General features: G+C 42.6%; 1 protein-coding gene across 4 annotated transcripts in view; it reads right to left on the bottom strand.

Moving 5' to 3' along the window:
• Positions 1-24,596, bottom strand: part of LOC104590921 (gamma-glutamyl peptidase 3-like) — a 48,501-nt gene extending 23,905 nt beyond the window's left edge. For 2 of the 4 annotated variants that reach the window (XM_088896439.1, XM_088896440.1), the window contains exons 1-2: positions 23,804-24,596; positions 23,544-23,699 (exon numbers count right to left, since the gene is read on the bottom strand). In XM_088896439.1, the coding sequence (XP_088752565.1) occupies positions 23,544-23,699; positions 23,804-24,274 (627 nt within the window). In that variant the 5' untranslated portion in view covers positions 24,275-24,596. Of the gene's footprint in view, positions 1-3,992; positions 9,526-23,543; positions 23,700-23,803 lie in introns of those variants that run through there. The other 2 variants (XM_010249695.3, XM_088896438.1) reach the window with 2 other exon arrangements.
• Positions 24,597-26,312: the final 1,716 nt, after the last annotated feature.

Raw genomic sequence — 26,312 nt, 5'->3', positions numbered from 1 at the left:
GAATGGATTAAAGAATGGAGGCAGAGAGTTGAGAATAGCATCGATTTGTGTTACCAGATCCAGCCCGGATCCAAGAGCCTCCAGTTCGTTGATATAGCCCATCATCCGGAGACAATGGTCATGAACTTGTTGGCCCTTGGACATCTGCGCGGTCTTGAACTGTTTCAAGACCTTCTGCCGAATATAACGATTCTGCTCTTCGTACATTGTCTTGAGATTGTCCAATATGTCCTTAGCAAGTTCGATTTGATCGAACTGCCTCTGAATTGGATTGTCCAAGGAGGCAATGATATAGCAGCGGGCAAGGGAGTTTTTCTCCTCCCATTCTTGGTATTCTCTTCTCTGGGCCTCAGAAGCCCTATCTCCCGGACGATTCGAGGCAGGATTCTTGGCTACCTTGTCCAATTTCTCAGAGGTTAAGACCAACATAAGGTTCCTGTACCAGTTGGCATAGTTTGAGCCCTCCAGCTTGTTGTCGTCAAGCAACTTTGCAAATTGTCTGTTTGCCATTTTCTGATAAAAGAGCAAACATCAGTCCACAACCTAATTTGATTCATGTTCATTACCTAGATATGGATTTTAATCTACGTTCCATTTCCATTTATTCATCTCTGAGATTTCCCTCCTTTCTCAGTGACGGAGACTGCGAGTTGTCTCTGGAAATGTGGGAAATCACATAGGGTGCATGGAGCCAACTGTTTCAGCTGCATAACACCACCACCTTTCTGTGAAGGATCATAACCACTCATCACATGAGCTTTCCCTTTGGCCTTTGTCAAACAAGGTTCAGAGCTGTTTTCAGGTAAACCTCTCTGTCCAGTGAGTGCTTACCCATCATGTTCGTGAACGCCAAGGTACCGTGAGAGAGTTCCCATTTTCTGGTGAAGCCCCTCCCACATCGGTCTATGACGCCCCTATCATCTTATGAAACATTCAGACAAGGCCAACAGCAAATGGATAGCCCATTTTCTGGTGCGTTTCCTCATTACTGAAGGACCCATCCTCATGCCAATGATGGAAGGCCTTTAGAGAGTTCATCATATGAATCTCCCTATCACATGCACTCATATTAGCTAGAGGGAACAGTTAATTACGCCCTAGTTTGATCTAGGTCAAGCCCAAGTAGCTCCCACTGACTTTCATAAAGTCAGATTTTGGGGGGCCTAAATCGGCTAGGGTTCCGCACGTAACCTCTCCATGAGGTGTGGGGCCCACCACTGAGGGAGGTCATCCAATGACCAAAAGGGACACCATGGCAATGACGTGCATTCAGCCATGGTGTGCGCAAGAGCCACTGTCGATTGATCATGGGCCAAGCATTTATGGCCCATGTACGTAGCACATCACACATCCATACATCACATGCAAGGATAAATTGATCCAATCAATTAATTATCTGTAAAGCTCATTTGAAGCCCATTTTAAATCCATAATATTGACCATTAATATTATCTAGGTATATGGGCCGAATTAGGGTTGATGGGTTCGGCCCATATAGCTTTATCCGCAAAGTGGGCTTTTAGCAATTTTAACCAATTAAAAATGGGCCTTTACAGGTTGGGCCGAATTAACCATTTAATCAAATATCAATCCTCAGGCCCATTAGTAGGAAAATAGGGCTGACTTTCAGCCTAGATCGAACCCTAGGTTTGGTCCAAACAATTTGAACCAATCTTGGTTCGAATGGGTCTAGGGTTTGATCTTTAATTAAATCTTTAATTCAAGAAAATAATCTGAAATTAAATATTGATAAAAGAAAATCAACAATCAGTCAAACAGGGTTGTTCGCACAATCCATCCTGCAAAACAGAGGTTAGATCACAGTTTGCAGTTTCACAAACTACAAATCGCAGATTGCGATTCTCCCATCTGCGAAATCTCCCTTTTTTTTTTTTGCGTCGCCTTCTTCGATCCAAAATTAAAATAAATAGAAATCCTAATTTCTATTAAAAATTACATCAGATCGAATACCTATACATTCAATCAAAAAAGAAAAAAAAAATTATTTTACAGACCAAATGTAATAAAGTAATCCAAAAAACTGCAAAATCGCAGGTTCCCTGCGCAAATCAAGAATTCGATCTCCTCTTGTACGAACAACCCATAAATCAAGAAAATTATAAAGAACGATTCTAAATAATAATCAGATTTATAAAAAAATTAATTTCAGATTATTCGCCCATAATTTTGGGAACAAATTTCCCAAAACCCATATCTACGCAAATTGGGTAGAACGCCTTCTGCCCATTTGCGCAGGTTCAGATCTGAAAGAAATTGGTTCAAGATTTGAACCATGGCTCTAATACCACTTAAGGGATGAGAGATCCATCATATGGACGCCCAAAACTTGCGGAATAAAGGGGTGAATTTCAAAAAAATTTTCTCTCCCTTTCAACTCGGAATCGCATTCCCTATTTAGAAGAACATATTTTCAAGCATCAATCTTGAACCATAAACTGAACCAGATCTGAACCAAAAGGAATAGGAGAGGATTATACCTGATACGGAGAAATAATATCTCCCAACGAAGGTGTTCACACCCAAGGAAGGATCCAAAGATTGCTCCCACTGAATATGGCGCAGTGTAGGATGGAGCAGAATCAGCAGTATTCTTCTCCAAGAATTCTGTCCTTCGCAAGAAACAGTAGGATGGCACGTGAGCACAGCTTCCTATCAATTCTTTCTCAAAGAACTGATGTCAAGATCGAATCTTGACTTCTCCCACAATTGGAGATCGAACTGGCAAACTGGGCGGCAAGAACAAGGAGGCGGCAAGAAAGAATTCTGTAGGGTTGCTTGATTCTTTCTTCTGTGTTTTTCAACACTCAAAAGGATGTGAATCATCTCTACAAAAGGCTGCCGCCCCTTTCTTTTCTTGTAACCCCAAAGGATCAGCTCCTAATCCAATTAGGACTTGCTGATCCAAATCTGATTTGGATCAGACTTCCCTTTAGGTGATAAGGATAAACCCTTATCTTATCTGCAGTTTAGATTAGCCTTCTCCTAATCTCATTAGGAGGTTTCTAGATCTGAATCACATTCAGATCTGGACTCTCTGAGCGGATAGGGTTAAGACCCTATCCTATCTGCTAATCCATCTCAGAATTCGCCCCATATTTAACTAACTAAATAGCCCAGTTTGAAATGGGCTTTAGGCCCATTAAGCTTATGTGCTCACTTAACCTTCCTAACTACTGCCTAGTTGGGCTTCCTTGTATGGCGTGGGACCCAAGCATTGATCTACACATCAGCCACATGGGTTCGGCCCAGCCTTTGTTACAAGGCCTGGCCGAATACACTATTATGAACAGTGCACCCCCTGAAACCCATCAAATGGGCTCTATGGGCCCAACACTTAACCTAAGTGGTCCCTGGGCCAAGCCACCTTGTAATACCCAGGGACTGTGGGCAGATGCAAGATTAGCCCATCAGGTATTATCCTCAATGGTCTTACACTTAACCTCTCAGCCCATAATGATCATACACTGCCCGACAAGAGAGAACCTCTCCCTCGGCTGCAAGGAACAGTGTTGCACTCTTTACTTATATGGATCCCGGGAATTAAAACATTTTTGCAAACCTTTTAGAAACCATAATATATATACTTTTATATCTCATATAAAATATACTTTGCAAAACAAGTCTCAACAATTGAAATCGGCTGCCGGCAGTCTTGGTTTCCATCAGCGAGAGTGCATCCCCGATCATTACCTTTGTCCGACAAAGGGGCTAATCCTGTCACTATGATCACCCACTCAGATGAATTCTCAGACTGTCCCAACATACCCAGGTTTTGACCCCCGCTAAGGATCTCACTGATTGGTACATCAAAGACAGTCCAATCCGACACCTAGTGCAATATCATAATCGAGTCTAGGGGTCAGGTGTAACTTTCCAGTTTTGCCCATCAATCTCCAAGGTCCAGGGCAATACTGGAAATCTGGTCCAGTTCAAAGATTCAATTAATCCTACATTGTATGTGCCTAGGGTCTCACCCTGGCAGTTGAGACAGGCCACCCCAACCGACTTGGTGGCACAACAGTGTCAGCCTTATCAGGATACGTCTCCCCAGACCGATCCACTGGCTGTGAATATTCTAAACTAACACGAGTCTCATTAAGTGTCCAGTTTAAGGGTATTACACAGAAACATACCAAGGGAACATGAATCAAATATGCACTTTTATTCATTTACAATAAACTCATAAAGTACATCATTTTGATTGAAGCTAAGGGCATACAAAACTGTCCAACAAGGCCTTGGCTGATTGAGGTTTGGGCCATTCTTTTATAGCCTGAATCTTTGAACTATCAACTGTCACACCCTGCCCATGGATGACGTGGCCGAGATAAAGAACCTGTCGCTCCATGAAGGAGCACTTGGACCATTTCAGGAATAATTTGTGTTGGCGTAGGAGCTCGAAAACGGTCCTCAGATCGTGGACATGCTCTACCCATGAATTGTTGTAAACGAGGATATCATCAAAGAAAACTAAAACAAATTTGCGCAGATGGGGTTGGAATACCTCGTTCATTAGTGACTGAAATGTAGATGGGGCGTTGGAGAGTCCGAATAGCATGACTAAAAATTCGAAGTGGCCATGGTGGGTGCGAAAAGCAGTCTTCTTCACGTCACTGGGAGCCATGCGAACTTGGAAGTATCCGGACCTGAGGTCCAACTTAGAGAAATACTGGGCACCATGCAACTCGTCCAGCAGTTCGTCCACAACGGGAATAGGGAACTTATCTTTGATCGTCCGGTCATTGAGTTCTCTATAGTCAACACAGAACCTCCACATTCCATCCTGCTTCGCCACCAACAGAACCGGCGAAGAGAAGGGGGAGTGACTTTTGCGTATGATTCCTTGGTTCAGCATCTCTGTACATTGTTTCTCTATCTCGTCCTTCTGTAAGTGAGGGTAGCGATAAGGCCGGACAACGACTAGTGCTGAACCCGCCACCAAAGGAATACGATGGTCGCAAGCTCGGGAAGGGGGGAGGCCCTTGGGTTCCTGGAACAGATCTGAAAACTCGGCGAGAAGTTTTTCCATGGCTGCCGGTTCTGTCTAAAGTGCATGGACCTGTGGTGTCCTTTCTTTAACCCTGCAACCGTGCCATGAAACTTGCTTTCCATTTAGGTGGAAGGTCATGGTGAGTGCGCTGAAGTCCCACAAAATCGGCCCTAGGGTAATTAACCACTTGACCCCTAGAACAATATCGAACCCATCCAATGAAAGTACAAATAAATCAGCAAGAAACAGTTCAGAATTGACCTGTACCGGTGCGTCCTTACAAATTCCTGGACTGTGAACTCTCTCACCATTTGCGACGACTACCTGTAGTCGCGGTCGAAGCTCCATTGGCAGCTTTAACTGAAGGGTGGCATGTTCACTTATGAAGTTGTGTGTACTCCCTGAATCGACGAGAATGCGCACCGGTTGGCCTGCTATCTGTGCCTGTAACTACATGGTCTGAGAAGTTTTAATGCCGGTGATCGCATGGAGAGAGATCTCTGGCTCGAATATGACTGGTTCTTCTTCCTCCTCTTGTTCATCGATGAGGAGGCAAAAAAGCCTCTTGCATCTATGTCCTGCCGAGTAGAGGTCATCACAGTTGAAACATTGGCCTCTTGCTCGGCGTTCTGCCATTTCTGCCCTGGTCAAACGCTTAATGGGTGAAGCGGCCATGTTGCTACCTGTACTTGTCATTGGTCTAGAGGCGGTGGTGGTAGGAGATTTCAGTTCCCGGCTAGTAGCAGAAGAGGGGGTCGTTGCTGCTGATCTTGGGGGTACCCATGAGTTTGGTGGCCGACCCACATTAAAAATTCCGCGGCTGAGCTGCAGTTTGCGCTCGAACGCGTGGGCTAAGTTCATGGCTGTGACCAAATTTGGGGGATTCTGCATCTCGACATCCACCCGCAGGGGTTCTGATAGCCCTACCGTGAACATATCCACTTGCTGGTCGGGTCGCACGGAGGATGCCCTCGCGAGGAGGGTTTGGAACTGTCGCTGATATTCAGCCACTGTGCCGGTCTGTTTAAGGTTAATCAGTTCACCCAATGGGTTGCTGGTCAGTGGGGGTCCGAACCTAAGAAGGCAATAGGACTTAAACTGGGGCCAACTGAACCCGGGTTCTTCTTGCTCTAATCGATAAAACCAAAGTTGTGCTTCCTCTGTTAAGTGAAAGGCGGCTAGACTTACCTTATCCTGGTCATCTGTCCGTTGGTTCCGAAAAAATTGCTCGCAACGATACAGCCAGCCTAAGGGGTCTCCGTTGCCGTTGTACAACGGGAATTCCAGCCTGCTGTACTTGGGGACGACTGCGGTTCTTTGGCTAACGGACTGCTGCTCGCCGGAAGACTCTGGCAGATTTGGTCGGCAGCAATTGGCGGCTGTCCCTCCTTTAGAGTTCCCTTCCCTACTAGAAAGGAATAGCTCCATCAGGCGTTGCAGCTCCCTCACTTCGTCTTTGATCTCACGGACTTCGGAGCTGGTCTCCACGAGTTGGTGCTCGAGGTCGTGGACCCTGGATGGTAGCTGCTCCAGATCACCCATGACGCCTTGCTCTGATACCAAGTTGTTGAGGGCCCGGGAATAGGATCTCGTCACGGGTCGGTCCATGGGGAAAACCTCCTGTTTTCCCTTGTTCCTTCCTGCTCTTGATGAACCTATCTTGGCGCCTCTGGTGATTTGTTCAAGAGATCACCAACTCTCCTAACTCACTTCTTCAACTGAATATTCGATATCTCATTCAATAATGGGATCTCCTTAAATAGGAGATTACAAGAGTCCTAATCAAAGGGAGTCTCCTTGCTGAATAGGGAGACTTCCAGTTCTATCTTGCTAAGGATAAGATAAGCTAATCCTAATCTGATAAGCTACTAATAAGATAAGATAAGAGATAAGAACAATAAGATAAGAACAAGCAAATGAGCTAATCTAATCTAGATAAGGCTGTTGTTGCCGAACTGGGTAGGATGAGTATCACTAAATCATTGTTGCTGCTGGCGGTGGGTCAGGTGCCTGTTGTTGCCGGCGGTGATGGTACATCTTCCCGAGGAAGGCGTCCATAACATAGAACCACTGCCCATCATCATATTCCAATCATTGATTTTTTTTCTTGTAGTAAAATTAAAATATATTAAAAAAGAATTAGTAAAGAGGACTTTTCAGCCCAAGAAAAAAGAAAGCCTAAACAATTTTAGCACTATTGTGGCACCCATAACTGAATGCTTGAAGGGAGGTGAATTTACTTGGACTCCCGCAGCTGAGAAAGCTTCCAAGAGCGGATGATAAAGGCTCCAGTGCTAGCTTTACCAGATTTTAGCAAGCTTTTCGAAGTTGAATGTGATGCATCACATGTTTGAATTGGAGTTATCCTTAGTCAAGAAGGTTGTCCAATTGCTTACTTCAGTGAAAAACTCAATGATGCTAGAAAGAAATATTCCATTTATGATGTTGAAGTTTTATGCCATTGTGCAGGCCTTGAATTTTTGGAAGCATTATTTTATCCAACAAGAGTTTGCATTGTATTTAGACCATAAAGCATTAAGTACCTTGACTCACAAAAAGGGGTTAAGTGAAGACATGCATAATGGGTTGATTTTCAGCAGGAATATAATTTTGACTTAAAGTACAAGGCTAGACAAAAAAATTGAGTAGTTGATGCACTTAGTAGGAGAGTCCATTTAGTGCCCACTATATCTACTGATGTTGTAAGACAAGGATAACCAAACGAAGTTTGTGTGGACTGTGGAATGATAATTACTTATTCATGGGCAATAGGCTATGTATTCCAGTGGGCAGGGAAGGAGCCTCCATTATGCATCTTCAATTTGTAGATGATACACTTATTTTTGTGGATGCTTCAGTGGTTCAAGTGCTAAAATTGAGGGCTACACTAAAATGCTTTTTGAGTTTTTAGTTGGGCACAAAATCAGTATAAATAAGAGTGATAAATGGAGTGGATAACATCTCTCAAACTTGTTTATAGAAGTGTGCAGCACCTTTGGGATGTTTGGTAGGGGAATTTTCATTCACATACTTGGGGCTTCCAATAGGTGCAAAGGCATTAGTTTCATTGACATGGCAGCTGGTGATGGATAGAATCGATCAGAGATTAGAAGGGTGAAAAGAGAAGTACTTGTTATTGGGTGGGGGGAATAACATCAATAAAAAGTGTTTTGTCTAACTTGCCAATGTATTACTTGTCTTTGCTTAAAGTTCTGTCATCTGTGGCAAATTCAATTAAGAAGATGCAAAGGGAGTTTCTTTGGGGAATTAAATGTATTGAAAAGAAGTGCCATTTAATAATCGATCAGAGACATCTTCTGAAAGAGAGAACAAGTAAAACGCTGTGTTTAAGGGTAGCTCACTGGCTGAAATCTATGGAGATATTCTCTGAATTTTCTATGGCTGACTTGTTGAGAAAGTGGAAAGAGGTAGCCACCACTGCTCTTTGTAAGAGGACCTATAGACCCTCTTGGACCCCCCCTCCCGCTGGATAGGAGATGCTTTGCAATATGCCTAAAGAAAGATATTTTTAAGGAACACAACATTTCTGGAAATCCTAACTTAACAAGCTTGAGGATCACAAAAAGAAACCCTTTACTACATGAACTGTACCCCATGAATTCACATGGCAGACTGTGGGTGAGCTTAGTCCATTCATGAGAGCAAAGATGAACAAAGCGCACACACCAAACACATGAAGGGATGAGAAATCTGGTGGATGATGAAACAAGCTCTAAAGGGTGAGGTGTTACCAAGAACTGAGGGTATCAAGTTGATGAGATGTATAGTCGTATGGGTGACCTCCACCCAAAAAGTAAGAGAATGGAAGTCCTACAACAAGGTTTTCTCAACATTCAGTATATGTTTGTTTTGCATTCAGCCACCCCATTCTATTGTGGTGTTCCTAGGCAAAATTTTTGTGGTTGTATTCCCCGTTCTCTTAAGAAGATTTGAAAGTCTGTATCAATGTACTCCCCCCTGAATCTGGACAAAGTATGCCAATGGTTGTATCAAACTGGTTCTGTATCATGGCTAGAGAAAGTTAGAATATGAAGGGAACTGATTTATATCAAAGAAAATACATCCAAGTATAGAAAGTACAGTAATCAACATAAATCACAAAATATGAATAACCCAAACATTAAGTTATAGGAAATGACCATAGATCACTGCGAACCAATTTAATGGGAACTTCATAACATGCAGCAGAAATAGAAAAAAGCAAGATATGGCTTTTACTCAAACCACATGAAATGCAAGATTTATTCACACGTGTAAAAGAAGTAGCTTTAGTAGACAAACAACCAGAATGAAATAAAAATTCTAGTTTATTAGCAAAAGGGTGGCCAAGGCATCTTCCATAAGTGCCACTCATTATTCCTACAAACAAATTTTGAACTGAGTGCTGGAAAGTAAATAAGATGAAACAGATGAAGTTGGTGTCTTCTCAAACTCAAGAGCAAACAACCGTCCAAGTCTACTCCCCTTCCCTTCATTGTCCTAGTGCATTGGTCCTGAATCAAACAATCATCATGAGGAAAAGATATGATATTACCATCCTCAACAAGTTGTCCAACAGAAATTAAATTTGTAGTAAGTTTAGGAACAAAAAGGGTTTTGGGGGAGATGAAACAAAGAAGAGACTGAAGTATGTAGGGACAAATCACTACAACCAATGATTTCCAATTTTTCACCATTAACTGTAATGTTATGTTTATAAAGAGACAGGTTTAAGATACTAACTAGAATGTACCCCTATTGTGATTAGAGGCACCGGAGTCTATTATCCAAATGTGACTAGGTGAAGAACAATAAAGAGAAGACTCACCAGACAGCCCAATGGCTGAAAGCACAGCAGGAAATAGTTGTAGATGCTAACTGTTGCATCTTCTCAATAAGAAAACCAAAAGGTTCCCTCTTAGTTGAAGGCACAAATGAAGAAGAGGGAACCATACCACCATCTGAATTTTCAATGCTTGTCTAATAGGCTTTGTGCTGACCTTTCTTGTAACCCAAGGTACCTCCCCTTAGGTAGACTACAGACGCTCGGTTTGATGTATCCTTGTTGTTGGTAGTAGGTGCAGGTATTCTTTTGTAGAGAAAGGGAGTGAGGTTTAAAGTTGAAATTTTACTTGTACCATACTCTTTCATTCTTTTATTTTGTATCATAATTCTTGTGTCTTAGGGACAGATTTGTCCATTTACTTTTCATTAATATAAATATTTTTCTCTTGGTGTAGTCACCTCATTAGACACACCTCAAATCTGTTTATCTTCTCTTGTTCAAACTGCACTGGCATGGTTTCAGAGCAAGTCCAATCCTCTTGCTATTGATCTCAGCACACTTTCTCTTCCGTTGAGCATTGTTTCGGTCTCTTTTTGCCTAACACTGGTATAGTATATTTTCTGCACTGAGACGTCATTCAGGTCAGTATTTCACAGATTTCTCTCAAGTGGCTGATCTAGTTGGGCTAAGATTCTAGATCTTGTGTTGCCCTAGGCTGATCTATCTGCCTCTATAATATGGTGAAGATCAGATCTGTATTTCTAGGGTTTTGTTCCCTTCTCTTATTCAGTTTCTCTGAGAAATTTCCCTGACTGTCAAAGGACTTTCACTTATTTCCAGCCTACGTGCAATTGTTTTCTGCACTATCTTGCTTTCAATGGCTTTCGAAAGAGGTGATGTGCTTCCCATTAAGTTTGATGGCACCGACTATGCTCTGTGGCAATTCCATTACCAGTTTTATGTTGAGGGAAAGGGTCTATGGGGGTATATTGATGGAATCACCACCAAGCCTGAAGAAACTAATGCAAAGGGGCTGTAAAGCTGGAGGATTAATAATGCTCAGCTTACATCCTGAATCCTCAATTCAGTTACTACAGATGTGGCTGTCCCTATGAGGGGTCTCAAGACAGCCAAGGAGATGTAACTATTTGGAAAAGGTTTATCAACAGTCCAACATCTCAAGACAGTACCATATTAAAACAACGATATTTTCATACAACCAGGGTGAAGGAAGATTCAGAAATACTATGCTGGCTTTGTCAAACTCTGGACAAAGTATGAATTTGTTCACACTAGAGAGATATCTTCGGCCTATTGTATCAAGGCTCTAAAGGAACACTTTGATACGAGAAAAGTGATACACTTTCTGATGCATCTCCATTTGAGTTTGAAGTAATCAGATCAAATATTTTGTGTAGAGAAACTATTCCAACCCTTGATACTAACCTTGGTGAGTTGAGGAAAGAAACAAAGATGATCACTCAGTCAACAATGAATGCTAGAATTGGAGTGAAGAGTGTGTTTTTAGCTACAGATATATCCAAATCAAAGAAAGATATATTCAAAGTGCAATATTATTAATGTAAGGAATTCGGGCATCTTGTATCCCACTGTAGAAAGAAAAACACCTGTCCTTACTACAAGAAGCATGGGCATATTATTACTGAATGTCCTACTAAGCCATCTAAGGAAAACCAATATAGAGGAAAGAAAAATTAGCACAAAATTAGACTGCTATTGAAGGATCAGATCATGCAACGTCTTCCAGTGCTCAAACCAAGAATGTCACCTCCTTTGCCTTTTCTGCTTTTGGCTTGTCTGGTGAATGTATTGTGCTTCCCCTATTCATCTTTGGATCATAGATTTTGGCGCCTCCAATCATATGACAGGGGCCACTTGTAGTCAATCTTCTTACCCCCTCCCTTCTAGTATGCATATTGTTATAGGTAATGGTGAGAAACTTGATATTGTGAATTGTAATGATCTTTGTCTACCTCTTTCACATTCCCTCAAACATTATTTGTTCCTAAGCTTACTACCAATTTAATATTTGTTGGTCAATTTGTTGAGCATGGCCATACTATCACTTTCCCACATGATGGTTGTTTGATATAAGGCCAGCGCACTAGGGAGATGAAAGGGAAGGGGCATAGACTGGGATGGTTATTAAGAAGCTAGCCTCTTCTGCTAGTTCTTGTTTATTGTCTTGGGTCTTGTAATAATGACTGAAACATTTGGCATCGTCGTTTAGACCATTCTTTTGCAAAGAAACTTGATTCACTTATTTCATTTAATTGCTTGCCTTTATCTAAGAATGTTGATAAAACTTGTATGTCTTGTTGCTTAAGAAAAAGTCATGTTTTACAATTCCCTACTACACATGCTACTGCACCTTTTTAGTTATTGCACAATGATGTTTGGTCGTCTCCTGTGATTTCCATAATAGGATTTAGATATTTTATTACCTTTATTGATGATCATACATGTTATACTTCGATCTATTTTTTGCATAAGAAATCAGATGCCTTTTCTGTATTCAAAACTCTTCATGCCAGAATTACCACACACTTTAATGCTATTATTTGTACCCTAGCTTCATATTCAAGGGGAAAGCACATGGATGGGGAGTTTCTTACCTATTTGCAGCATCATGGAATACAATCACAGAGATCTTGTCCTGGCACTCAACAAAATGAAGTTGTTGAATGCAAGAATGGCCACATTTTGAGTGCTGTTAGAACCCTTCTTCTGGATTCCCATGCTCCAACAACCTTTTTGAGTGGAGACGGCCAGTATTGTTGTGCATCTCATCAACCTTCTTCCATCATCAGTTATTGGTAACGTGTCCCCACATCAGATATTTGAACTTTAGTGTTTCTTTACTTACATCGCTCTACTAGTGTTTCCAAACCACCTAACCACTATGGTTTTCCCTCATACCATAGCTCCTTCTCTGCTATGTGGTCTACTAGAGATATTCCCAAGTCCTACCAACAAGCCATAGCTCACACTCATTGGAGAGATGCCACGGATTCTGAAATAGATGCTCTCCTAGAGAATGATATTTGAGAGTTAGTTTCTCCTCCTAATGTTTCAATCATTGGAAGTCAGTGGGTATATTCAGTTAGATTGAAGTCTGATGGTAGTGCTGATAGATAAAGGCAAGATTGGTTGCACTAGGTTTCAAGCGGGATATGGAACTAACTATGAGGAGACATTTGCTCCAAATACCAAGATGACCACAATTCATCTTCTTGCTATTTCAACAGTGAAAAGTTGGGTTATTCATTAGATGGATGTAAAAAATGCTTTTCTTTCATGAATAAGATTTTATTAAACCAGCAAATAAGAGTTACAGGGAACCCATGGAAAGGCACGAGGTGCGACCTTTCCTTTAAAACTAGTTACAGAATTATAAGTTCAAAAGAAATTACACAAAAGCCCAAAATAAAGTAGCCCGAGAAACCCCTTGTTTTGCAAGTGAATCAGCCATTGAATTTGTTGATCTTCCTACTCACTAAACTCTGATTGTCATTCCTTGTTAGCCATTTAACCTTTTTGAGAAGATCTCTATAGCCCCAGATCACAGAGTCTGGATCCTACAACCAACCCACTATCACCTAGAGTCCCCTTCAATAATCAGATGCTCTATTCCTAGCTGGTTTGCGAGCTGGATTCCTTGCACAGCAGTAAATAATTCGGCCCTTATAGAGTCTCCCACACCCGCAGGACCTGAATACGAAGATATAATACTACTGTCTTTGTTTCTCAGCATTCCTCCTATACCTGAAGGTCCAGGGTTACCTTGGCTACTCCCATCAAAGTTCAGCTTAATAAACTACTCCCCAGGTGGCATCCATTCAACCATATATCTGTCCTTGGTAAAAGTGTTAGCCATTGCTAACCAGTTTCTACATAGGTCATCAAAAGAGTATGCATCAAAGAAATTTAGAGTTTTTAGCCACTGAATTGCCCTTGTCAAAATACATTCTTTAACTTCTGAGAAACTCCTTTTCTTTTTCACGAAAAATTCTGGTGTTCCTTTCTTCCTAAACAGTCCACAACAAAGCTGCTCTTGTATACTTCCACATAACTCTCCCTCTCTTTGTATGTCATACAAAGGTAGACGGACTAAACAGCAAGCTAGTATCAGATGGCAGGTTCCACCTACACTCAAACAACATAAAAATCCAATTCCATAAAGTTGCAGTAAAGGAGCAAGAGATCGGTAAATGGTGATAGTCCTCATTCTGAGTTTTACAAAGAACACACCAATTAGGGGATAAGCACCATTTTGGTCTCCTCTTTTGCAAGTTTTCCAAGGTATTAACCTTACCAGTTACCATAAAAAACTTTCCAACAAAAAACAGCAAACTTTGGGGGAATGGGTCTAACCCAGAATTCTTTAACTAGGAAGTTCTGGGGTGCAGAATTGGAGTAGAGGGACTTGAAGAAAGAAGAGCAAGTGAAAAAGCATTTCGGGTTAGGGGTCCAAATTCTTGTGTCAGGTTTGAGGGGATCTAAGCAAATAGACTCAAGTGAAGACAACAGTTCTGAAACACTAGCACTTTCATCATCACGTAACCCTCTTTGGAACCCAAAATCCCAGTTTAAGGCCAAAGAAGATGCTGGGGAGGAAATAAAACTGGAAACCAACTCTTTCTTATAAAGGGAAAGAGAGTAAAGAGAGGGAAAAGGGTCTTTAAGAGGTTGATGGCCTACCCAAATGTCTTCCCAAAAAAGAACATTGTTTCCAGAATTAACATCATACCTCACCAGATTGAAAAAATGGGAAAGGATTCCGTGTATAGCCTTCCAGGGTGTTGCAAGAGTCATCCGTCAAGATACCCCGACATCCCAACCGTTGTGCAAGAGTCGTCCATCACCACCTTGTGCCACAACCTCTCTCTCCAACAGCCATCGCCAAAAACACTTCCCTAGTAAAGGTTCATTCTTAAGAACTAGGTTATAATCCTAATCCCCCTTCTTCCTTACTTCTATTGAATATCTCCTACCTAATCAAATGATCCTTCTTCTCTTCCCCTGGCTCCCACAAGAAGTCCCTCATCACCTTTTCTAGCTTCTTAGCTTCCCTTGAGGGTATCCTAAACACCAAGAGAAAATAAACCGGAAGACTGGCAAGAGCCGCTCTAATCAAGGTCACTCTAGCCCCTATCGAAATGTAACTTTTCTTCCAAGAAGCCAACCTCTTTTCGAACTTTTCCATAATTAGATACCGAAACCGACTTTCTTTTGGGTTAGCTTCTAACGGAACACCCAAGTAGGTTAAAGGCCAATCAAACATAGAACACTCTGCACAACCTACTATAGCCTCTATCTCCCAACCTTCCAAATTGATTCCAACCACACAACTTTTGTCAAAGTTAACTATCAGGTTTGAAGCAGACTCAAAGGATTTAATAAGATCTTCTAGGTTTCTCACTCTCCCCAAGTCTCTCCCTTCACAAAAAATGATAATATCATCAGCAAACTGAAGATGAGTTACCAAGACATTATTCTGGCCTATCCTCCACCCACTTATTAGCCCTTCCCTGTCTGCTTTATAAATCATCTACTGAACACATCCACCACAAGTGTGAACAAGAAAAGTGAAAGAGGGTCTCCTTGCATGCACCCTTTACATGCTGGGAAAAAATCCTTGACCCCTCCATTAACTAGAATTGAAAAATGACAAGAGGTTATGCATCCACTCACCCACCTGCACCATATATCCCCAAATCCACATTTTCTTAACACTTCTAATAGAAAATTCCAATCCACTGAGTCATAGGCCTTCTCAATGTCCAACTTACAAATGAAACATTGATTGCTCGATCTCTTTATTTCCTCCACACATTCATTTGCTATAAGGATCTAGTCTACAATCTGCCTATCTTGTACAAAGGCTCCTTGGGCTTGAGTAATGAGAGAGGGAAGGACCTTTTTAATACTTAAAAAAATAACTTTTGCCACAATCTTATAAACGCTAGTCACCAAACTAATCGGCCTGAAATCTTTAGGGTGTTTGGCATTTAATCTCTTTGGGATGAGAGCTAAGAATGTGGCATTAACTCCACGACTAATCACATGGTTGTTTTCAAATTCCCTAAAAACCTCAAACAAATCTTCTTTGATAGTGTCCCAACACTCTGGATAGAAAGCCATAGTAAAACCATCTGGTCCAGGAGCCTTTGACTTATCTCCTCCTCATCAAAGTTCCTTTCCAGCCAACCCGTCTCAACAACTGATGGACTTGGCCAATCCAGATCTTCCACTCTCACCCGTCTCTCCAAGAGCCTACTCAAAATGGATTTGAAGAGAGTTGCAAAGCAATTGGCTATATCCTCTTAGGACTCGATTTCCACTCCTTCAACCTCAAGCTTGGCCACAAAATTTTTTTCTCCTTCTCCCATTGGCCATAGCATGAAAGAACTTGGTATTCCCATCCCCTTCTTTGATCCATTTATGCCTAAATTCTTGTCTCCAAGATATCTCCTCCATGACCGACCTCTTCCAGATCTTTCTTCAAATTCCATCTCAATTCTCTTTCTTGTGCACTCATGGTCCTTTGATGCCCCTTTGAATCTAAATCCTCAATTTGGGCTGACAATCTGGCTTTTAGCTCTTCTAATCTACTAAATTCCTCCCTACTCCAATCTTTAATTTTGGATCTCAGACTTTTCAATTTCTTGTGAAATCTAACCCCTTTCCACTTCACTCCCCTAATCTCTTCTCTCCACCACTCAACTTTATGCACAAAATCCGGGTGTGTCAACCACATGTTCTCAAACCTAAAGGGTTTAGGTTCAAACCCAAAAGTTTCTTGGCCTAGCTCTATAGGACAGTGATCTGAGGTAACTCTAAGCAGAGCTTTAGCCACCAAACCCCTCCAGTGTGCTTCCCAGTTTTCGTTGAAAAGAAATCTATCTAGTTTTGAACAAGATGGATTCTCCTGGAAATTAGACCAAGTGAAGTTGACCTGTAACATAGGGATCTCCTTCAAATTACAACTATTGATAAATTCATTGAAGTGCTTGATGTAGCTTCTGATGGACTCCCCTTCTCTTTGAACTACATTAAGGAGACTCTCTTGGGACCTCGGACACTTCTTGCCGGTGATGATGTGCGAGGTGAATAACCCCACGAACTGCGCCCAACTCTTGATTGATCCTGGCACGAGGTTCCGACACCATGTGCGAGCTACTCCTTTGAATGTGGTGGAGAAAGCTACTCACATGCAGGACTCGTCAGCCCCAGCTAGGTGCATCTGGGACTGGAAGGAGTCCACGTGGTCGTTAGGATCGAAAGATCCGTCATACTTGTCGAGGGGAGGCATCTTGAAGTCCTTGGGCATCGAAGTCGCCAAGAGCTCGGGAGACAGAGGGGACGACCCAGAGAGTAGAGGAGTGGTCTTTGTAGCTACCGAGCTCGCCTCTTCTTTACCTTTAACATGTTCCTTTTGGTTTGGTCTCGCGAGATGGCTGTTCTGGACTGAAGTTCGGCGTGCCTTGCGACGCCTTCGCTGTTGCTTCTTCATGGGCTCTGCATTGGTGCTGCTAACCTCTGTATGGTCCGGTACTGCTTTGCCGCGAGGTAGCTCTTGGTTCCTTGGGTTTTGAGGCTGACTGTCGTGGATGGAAGGTCCTTGCCTTGAGTTCGCAGCCAGAACCCCGAAACGGTTACTTGGGAGCGATCCGCCTTCTTGATGCGAACGCCGAGGAATGGCCCTATTGGGCTGAGTGTCCTCGGACCTGTTTCCAATGTTGCCCTGTGAAGCAGGCGGGGTGATCTATCTGTCTCTCCTACCAAGAGGTGAGACTTGGCTCCCGAGAGTAAGTGAGACCTGGGAAGTCTCCTCGCCTCGGTGGGGAGATCGAGTGATGTTTTACACACGAGGTCGGTTTTGCTGAGTTGCTGGGTGTCGGGGTGGAACCGGCTGCCGACTTTGCGGCAGTGGAGGGAACTGCTGTTGATACTATTGGTAGAACACATGTTGCTGGTATTGCTGGAACTGCTGGGCTTGTTGCATTTGGACCTGAATGGCCCGCACGCAGTGTACTAGGTCATCGAATTGGGATTGCCCGACTACGGGGGGAACCACAAACGGTTCAGCGAAGGTTGCGCCCACCACTGGAGGGAGCGGGGCATTCACCTGTGTAGCGCTTTGTGGCACGATCAGTGTTGGAACCCTAGCCGCAGTGAACGGTATGGTGAACTAACCAATGCACACTGATGGAAATTGAGGTTGCCCCCCAGAGACGTTCATTTCAGTGCTCTGTCCGGCGTGACTGGAAGAGGCCATTGATTTCAGATGAAAGTTGTTAATTGTGAAGAAGGCTTTTTGATCGTCTTCCCACAGACAACGCCAATTGATGTTGCGCGATCTGACTGCTCCCTGTTGGAGGATGATTTGGCTTCCAGTCGGACGGCGAGCTAAGTAAATCTGCAGAACAAGATCAGAGAACCCAGGGTGGCTAGCCCGGCGAGGTCGCTCTGATGCTTAAGTTAGTAATCTGATGCGAGCTAAAGAGCTTTGAGAATGTAGAGAGCTAGAGAGCAGAAAAATCACGCATACCTTAAGCCATCGGGGTTGGAGCTTTTATATAGTTGAGTAGTCGTGGGGCACACGAAAGAGTTCCAGCAGAGTCAGGATAAGTCTCGCTCTGCTTCCGAAGGAGCAGTATACAGGTAAGGCTTATCTCGTTTCGCCTCCGATTCTGGCGAAGTCAGGATAAGTCCTTATCGTGATCCCGGAAAAGTCGGGGCATGTTAACTCATCGTGATCTCGAGGGATTCGGGATTTGTTGGAGAGACCTCTGGAGTTAGTTACGCGGGAGTCAGTTACGTGGCACTTCGAGTTATTGGTTACGAACTGGTACTTTGGTCTTTTAGTTCCGAACTAGCTTGGATACCGAGGTGCCTCGATGCCGAGGTGAGACTTGCGACGAGGTGGCCCTGTTCCAAGGTGAGCCTTGAGCCAAGGCGGCCTTTGTGTCGAGGTGACTAAATATGCAAGCTCAATTGTTGCAAACTGAGCTTGTCAGGCTGAGTTGTCATCTATGGTTAGGTCGTGTCCACGTGTCCCCTTTTTACTAGGTCGGGCCAAATCACCCTTCATCATTACTGATGCTAGGTTCACTCAAAGATCCTTATATTACTCACTATTCACCTACAGAGCCCTCAAGTATCACTTTATTGCTGCTTTATGTTGATGATATTCTCATAACTGGAGATGACCAAGAAGGTATCCATCAACTAAAGCAACTTCTTAGTCAAGCCTTCAAAATGAATGATTAGGGACTGGTGACATTTTTTCTTTTTCTTTTCTTTTTTAGAGGTAAAGACCGATGACATATTTTCCAAGCCTGAAAGTTCATCATAATTCAATTATCAAAAAAAAAAAGTTCATCATAATTCCAGTGGCTACTTTCTTAATCAGCAGAAGTATGCCACTGACTTGGTCAAGCTTGCCCATCTTACCAACACTAAGATAGTTGATACACCTTTGGAAATTAATCTTAAGCTAAGCAAGGATGATGGTCCACTCTCAGAAGATGCTACTCTTTATCGTCAACTTGTAAGGAGTCTTATTTACCTCACAATGACACGCCCAGGCATCTCTTATGCTATCCAAATTGTAATCTAGCTTGTTTCTACACCCCATCAATCCCACATGACAGCAATACACCATACCATCTGATATGTTAGGGGTAATGCTTCTTATGGTGTGTTCTTTCCATCCTATTGATCTCTCAAATCATTAGCTTATGTATATGCCGACTAGACTGGTTGCCCAGATGCTAGACGGTCCAATGCAAGGTGGTGCATCTTTCTAGGTGAGTCTCTTATTTCCTAGAAATGTAAGAAGCAGCAAACAGTTTCTAAGTCATCTACTGAAACAGAATATTGAGCCATGTCTTCAGCATGCAATGAAATCATTTGGCCATGCCCCTTACTTCTCTCCCAACGGACCACCCAACCCAAAATGTTGGATGATCCAACCACACATTTTCAAACTTGAAAGGTCTAGGTCTCGAGATCACCACAAATTTCCTTAATATGATTGGTTTATGGTCTGATATAAAAAAAAAAATAAGTAAGTGCTTCCTGAACCAACTCCCAAACATTCATCTCCCAATCTCCTGAAAAAGGAAATCTGTCAAGCCTTCTCAATATTGGTGGGAGGAAGGCTGATTGAAAATAATGAGTTTTCAATCAACCTTCTTAAATTACATATGTTTCAAGGTTGGATGGTTCAACTATAAAATTTTGGGAAGATGATTGGGTAGGGATTGGTAAATTTTGTCATCTTTGCCCATGGTTGTATGGTTTAAGTAGGAAGAATGTGTCTATTGAAAAGAGTTTTGAAGTAATCCAAGGAAAAGTAGTATGGTGTCTGAAGTTTAAAAGTTCTCTGCTGGATGGGGAGATTGGGGAATGTGAATTTGTTATCAAAATTGCAATTGGTAGAGTTGCAAGTAGAAAGAAGAGATGTAAGATGGTGAAAATCCAAGAATGGTGTCTTCTCTGTCAAATCTTTTCACAATGCTCTTATAAGGAATCAAGTGGAGAAATCAGAGGTGAAGGGAGTTTTTGTAAAATCTTACTCCACCTAGGGTAGAAGCACACTTTGAGAGCTTTACTTGTACCCTATTGTATAGTCTCTGGTATACATGGGCGTTTTGTAATTAGAAATACTTCTGAATGAATCACATTATACTTTGCCTTTTCAAAAAGTAAGTTATAGATATTGATGTAAGATGTCCAGACACTATGGCGCTCATAACCTACTTAATGACTTATCTGTTGAAAAACAAAGCAAGCAACTTCATCCATTATCAAACAGTTCCTTGGACAACTAGGTTGTTGAAATGGGAAGCCAATGCATTTCTGTTGCATCATGCTACTGTTGCCATGCATATCATCAAAAGTCACCTCAGCTTGAAGCAACGGTAAGCAAGGGGAAATCATGAAGAGACTCTTTGGAAGTACAGGAAAGAACATAAAATGATTAAATTGATGACAAGGGGTATGTTAGTCACAGTGTATTGGATTCAGAGATCAACTAACTCTATGGCTGATGGTCTAGCTAAACAAGGGGGAAACTGTTCAACCACACTTTTCCCCTGAATAAACAAAGCCAAAACCATAAATAGATATTTCTTGATATACAGATAAACATCTACAAAGATAACCACTCAGATTGGCCAACTTTCATAAAGACTTCAAGGTCATAAATGGGTAATTCCACATAATCACAAGTAGTGGCAGAAGAGCAGAACTTTGAAAAATCAGATAGGACCAACCCCACCCCCCAAGAAAATAAGAAAAAACCTAACTTGAAGAAAACACCAACCACAATGGCAAAACCTAACAAAAGAAAAAAAAGAAAACACCAACCAAATCAATGGAAAACACCGCCAGTGATTTAAATTCAGAGCTGAGATCTACAACAGTACAACCCAGCCAAAATGCATTCCCCTGACTCCAGATTTTCCTCCAGATACCTAATCCAGCAGTATCTCCCCCAGCCCCCCTCTCATTCCATTGTCCTGAAATACTTCCAATAAGAGTTGCTTCACCCTTAAACCCTCACCCCCCTAATCTCTGCACTTCGGAAATAAGATCAACTTTAACTCCTTAGTAAGTAATAAGTTGTTCATGCCCATTGCTCCAATTCAAATAATTTTGGCATTCATCTAAACTCTCTGGCATCACCAAGGAACTAGACACTGCCAGGTTGCATATTTAGAAATAAAATAGATGTATTTGTTTTAGGTTAAGTTCAGACATTATACTTCAAGAACAATCAATCAATACTCCAATCAAGCAGTTGGAAGCCTTTGAACTTGGTCTTAAACATATTTGACTCGTACCCTAGGCCATAGAAACTACCAAAGAAGGCTCCGGGCAGATCACATGCTGATAAGTTGGAAGCCAACTCTAAACCATTGGTGTATATATGATTTCATTGCTTTTAAAAACAAATGAGAAACCTCTCACACTATATTCCTAGACAAAAATGTGTCTCCCTAAGGAAGTTGGTGGGCTGGGAATAAGAAATCTGGAGAAATTTAATTCTGCCCTTCTCAGTAAATGGTTATGGAGATTTTCTACTTATAGTAATGCATGGTGGAGAAACCTTATTGCGGCGAAGTATGGGGTGGAGTGGTGTGATTGGAGATCTAAGGATCCTCATTCAAGAGGGGACAGATCTCTCTGGGCAGGCATATTGAAGAATTTTCCTATCCTCTTGGATGGGATCAGACTTAAGGTGGGTAAAGGGGATAGAATTAAGTTTTGGAAGGATCCCTGGTGTTCAGAGCTCCTTGGCAGATGCTTTCCCCCTCCTTTTCCAAATCTCTGTGAATCAAGACTCTTTAGTAGCTGAGAATTTTAATGTTTCTGGTGATTTCATTATTTGGACTCCTCCTTGTAGGAGAAGTTTGTTTGATTGGGAGGTGGAAGAGTATGTGGCGCTGTTGGGGCTGCTGCAAAATCGGATGATAGATTTGAGTCAGGAGGATGAATGAAGCTGGAAATGGAATGCAGAATGTTGTTTCTCTGTTAAATCCCTGGTTCTTAAGCTGTACAGGTCAGGTCAGGTGGATTTCCCTGCCAGTCAGATTTGGAATCCAACTAGTCCCTCCAAGATTAATTTTCTGGTTTGGACAATGGCTCTTGATAAATGTCTGACTACAGTTAATCTGGAGAGATGTGGCATTCAGATTCTGGATCATTCTTGTGGTTTGTGTGGAACTCTTGCAGAATCTATACACCATTTGTGTATCCACTGCCCAGTTTCTTCTATGGTCTGGGGGCATTTTCTAAAGGCTTTGGAGATTAGTTTGGTTATGCCAAAATCAGTGAATGTTGAACTGTTGGAGAATTGAGGGCCTCAGCAAGAAAGGAAAGCTTGTATGGAGTACCATTCCGGCAGCTGTGTTATAGTCCATTTGGACTGAGAGAAACAACAGAATTTTCTATAGTAAATTTAAAAGCCCAGATGAAGTAGTGCAGAGAGCTGTGGGCAAGTTATTCTCTTGGGTGTCGGTAACTGAGGAGTTCAAACATCAGAATCTGTCTCTTTTGTTTTGTTCTCAGTCCTGGATGAGTTTGTAATTTGATTTGTGCCCAGGCAGTTTTAGTGGTCTGGGTTTTGATGTACTAATCATCTTTTTCTGTGCTGAATAAATTACTTTACCTTTTTCCAAAAAAAACATTCATAGACAAAAATTAATGGATTGAAATCTAATTAAAAATATTTCAATATCTGTTAAAACTTCAGTAACCACAGAATCTTATATTGCTTGTATGGTGAACCTTTGCTTGTTAATTGATCAACTCCCCATTGGATCAAGGCATTGCCCATTTAATAAAGAATCCCACACAAAAGAACCCTTATTAGAAAATATCTTGATCAGAGTAGCTCATTGGGTCAAAATATGGCATTTTGTAGCAAACCTTACTTCAGCAAGGAGAGAAATTTCACTACTTCAGCTAGGGGTGAATTGAGGATGATTACTAGAGAATCTATTCTCTAATATTGTGCAAAAAACAAATAATGGGATTTAGTGGGTAAGGTAGTAAAGGCTATCTACAGACAAAAGGGTGCTTGGCACATCCTCTTTGTGCATATGTTACATCATTATCACTAATTAATAAGGTGGACAGTTAGCAATCAAATGAACAGCAGACATTATATGTAAATAGACAAAGGTCAAAAATAAATAAATAAACTAAGACCTGATCGCGGTGGCTCTCAATAACATTAAGACGGGACTTCATTTCCAACCCATACAGTTGTGTTACCATCTTTTGTTCGACACAAATAGACTTTATGCCGAGCTCCCATCCCACCGAAGCCCTTCCGGTTTTCCCACCTAGCGCCCGGGCCAAGACCTGTGCGTTTTTAGATTTCCAGATTCAGAAGTAAGGGAATAAAAATTGCACAAGTGAGAAGTGACGATGAAATAAAGTTATGAAGTTATGATTAAATAGTATACCTGGTGACCGAAGCATATCCCTAGAAGCTTCTTCTTATTTGAATGCAAGAGTTTGAGGATATCACATAGGTAGATTATCCAGGGAACGTCATTGGCATGAGCATCGGCACTACTTCCGGTGATGACGAAGCCATCATAAGAATCGATATTGGTTTCAAAGGAGAAGTCATCATCGATGACGTTAAAGATGTCCCAGCGTTCGTCATCCCCGTCTCTTAGGAGGCATTCCAGCATTTTACCATAGCCACCGTAGATACGCTCGGTGTACTCGGTTGCATGCCCCGTCCTCAGCACTGCAAAACGCCGCTGCCCACTCATCCTTTCATGGCCTTTAATTGCCCCTTTTACAGTTGAAGGTGTGGAACTGTTGCAGCGAATGAGCTGCCTATGCGAAGATATTTGTTCATTGGGTACAGGGAAATATGTGATTTTAGGCGGGAACGAGTAGCCAAGTACGCGCACGGTTTCCATTGCTGATCAGGCGGGCTCGACTCACGACCTAAACTTCTCACAAAGTAGATTTTAAAGAGGCGTCGTAAGCTTAAGCATTATTACTAAGCAAGCCGTCGACTCCTCGACCGCATCTAAGGTTTGTATAACGATGTAGCGCGATGTAGCTGCTCCCCGCCAGAGGTGACGGGTTTCTAGTCAGACGACGGACAAGGTTGATCTGCAAGGAGATGATAAGAGAATCCAGTGAGGTCGCTTAGATGCTTAAAATTAGTATACTTGTTGTGATCCGAAATAGCTTCTTGAAAATATAGAGAGCTAGAGAGCAGAAAAATCACTCGTACCTTGTGCCCTCGGGGTTGGAGCCTTTAAATAATGAAGTTATCGCGGGTTCTGCAGAGTAGTTCTAGGATCCTCGTTACGACGAGATCTGTTTCCGCGTTAATTGGGGGATAACGTTGCCAACTAATAAGGCTTATCTATTCCACCCAAACCAAGCGGGGAGGAAGATAAGGCTTGTCGTTACGAGGCATGATCTCGTAAGGTTTAGAATCTGATGGCGAGTTTTTCGGGGTCGTCAAGTAGTGGTCTGAGTCGGTATCCCCGAACTAATGCTCTTCAATCCCGAACTGGAGTGAACCCCAAAGTGCCTTGGGACCGAGGTGGTCCTGATGCGACCTTGTACCGAGGTGACCCATGCTGAGGTGGTTTGATTATCCGAGTTTGACCTGTTGCGGCCTTGGTATGTTGGGTTGAGCTGTCATCTATTAGTCAGGTCGTGTCCACGTGTCCCCCTATTGCTAGGTCAGGCCAAATCACCCTTCATCAATTGCCCCCCACTCTCCGAGCCGATGGTCCCGACCCGATGTGGGGAGTTCATGACGAGTCCAGGTGGATTTGACACGAGGTCTAGGCGGTCTGTCGAGCGGATCAGCCAATCTAAACTTTCGAACATTCGGTTTAACCAGCAGTAGCCCAGGTCGCGTTGGGTGTACGTGCAGACGTCACACTATTTATGGACTCCGCGGATGTAAAAAACGCGATCAACAGATTTCGTCCTTGGACGTCGTGCAACCGGTTTTCATGAGAACTGTTGGATCAAGCATATCTCATCCGTTAATCACCTCGCGGTGAACTATAAATAAGGGGTCGAGAGACCCCTCTTCTTCACCAAAAATTATGTGATTGAGCTCTCCCGAGGTCGCATCGGAGTCTTTCAGCTCGCTTTCTTTGTATTCCGAGGTTGCTCGAGCTCGATGTCAGCCGCTAGCTTGGCTTTTCCCTTGAGGGCGGCAACGTAGCACTTGCGAGACTCGAACTGGTCGCCTTGCACAACCCCTACTCCATAGTCCGTCGGGAACTTCATGGCCAAATAGTAGGTGGACACTACCGCGCGTAGTGCGTGGATAATAGGCTGACCTACTATGGCGTTGTACAGGGAGGGAGTCGCGACCACTAGAAATGTGTGTTCGAACCTTGCAATGTTGGGCCACGTGCCGAACTCTATGGGTACTGAGACTCGCCCTAGAAGTCTGACCTCTTCGCCGCTGAAACCTACCAGGGGAGTATTTGTCAACTTGAGATCGCTTTCTTGGAGCTGGAGCTTGTCGTAGGCGTCCTTGAACAAAATATCGGACGAACTGCCTGAATCCACTAAGACGCACTTGACTTCAAAGTCGTTTATCCTCAGCTTTATTATCAGTGCATCGTCGTGGGGGTACTGGATCCCGCGCGCATTATCTTTTGTGAAGTAAATGGGATCTTCGAGCCTGGGTCGCTTCAGGGGATTCCGCTCTTCATGCTCTTGTTCGCGGACTGAAGCTTTACTCGCTGCTGAGGTGCAGCCCACGATGATCGACCCACCAGTAATCATGTTGATTACTCCGCGGATCGGCCTTTCTTCTGGTAACTGCCTCTGTGGCTGCTCATTCTGTCTCCTACTGGACTTCGGAGCATTTCTTCTTTGCTCCTCCTGCCGATTTGCTTGGTTCTTATTTTCTTCTTGTATGAAATTTTTTAGGTATTCGCGATGGATGAGTTCTTCGATCTTGTCACGGAG

Source organism: Nelumbo nucifera, chromosome 1, assembly GCF_055504915.1.
Source record: "Nelumbo nucifera cultivar China Antique chromosome 1, China Antique-T2T, whole genome shotgun sequence".
In the NCBI taxonomy this organism is placed as follows: domain Eukaryota; kingdom Viridiplantae; phylum Streptophyta; class Magnoliopsida; order Proteales; family Nelumbonaceae; genus Nelumbo; species Nelumbo nucifera.
The sequence above is the reverse complement of the archived record's forward strand: the minus strand, read 5'-3'. Positions and strand labels throughout refer to the sequence as shown.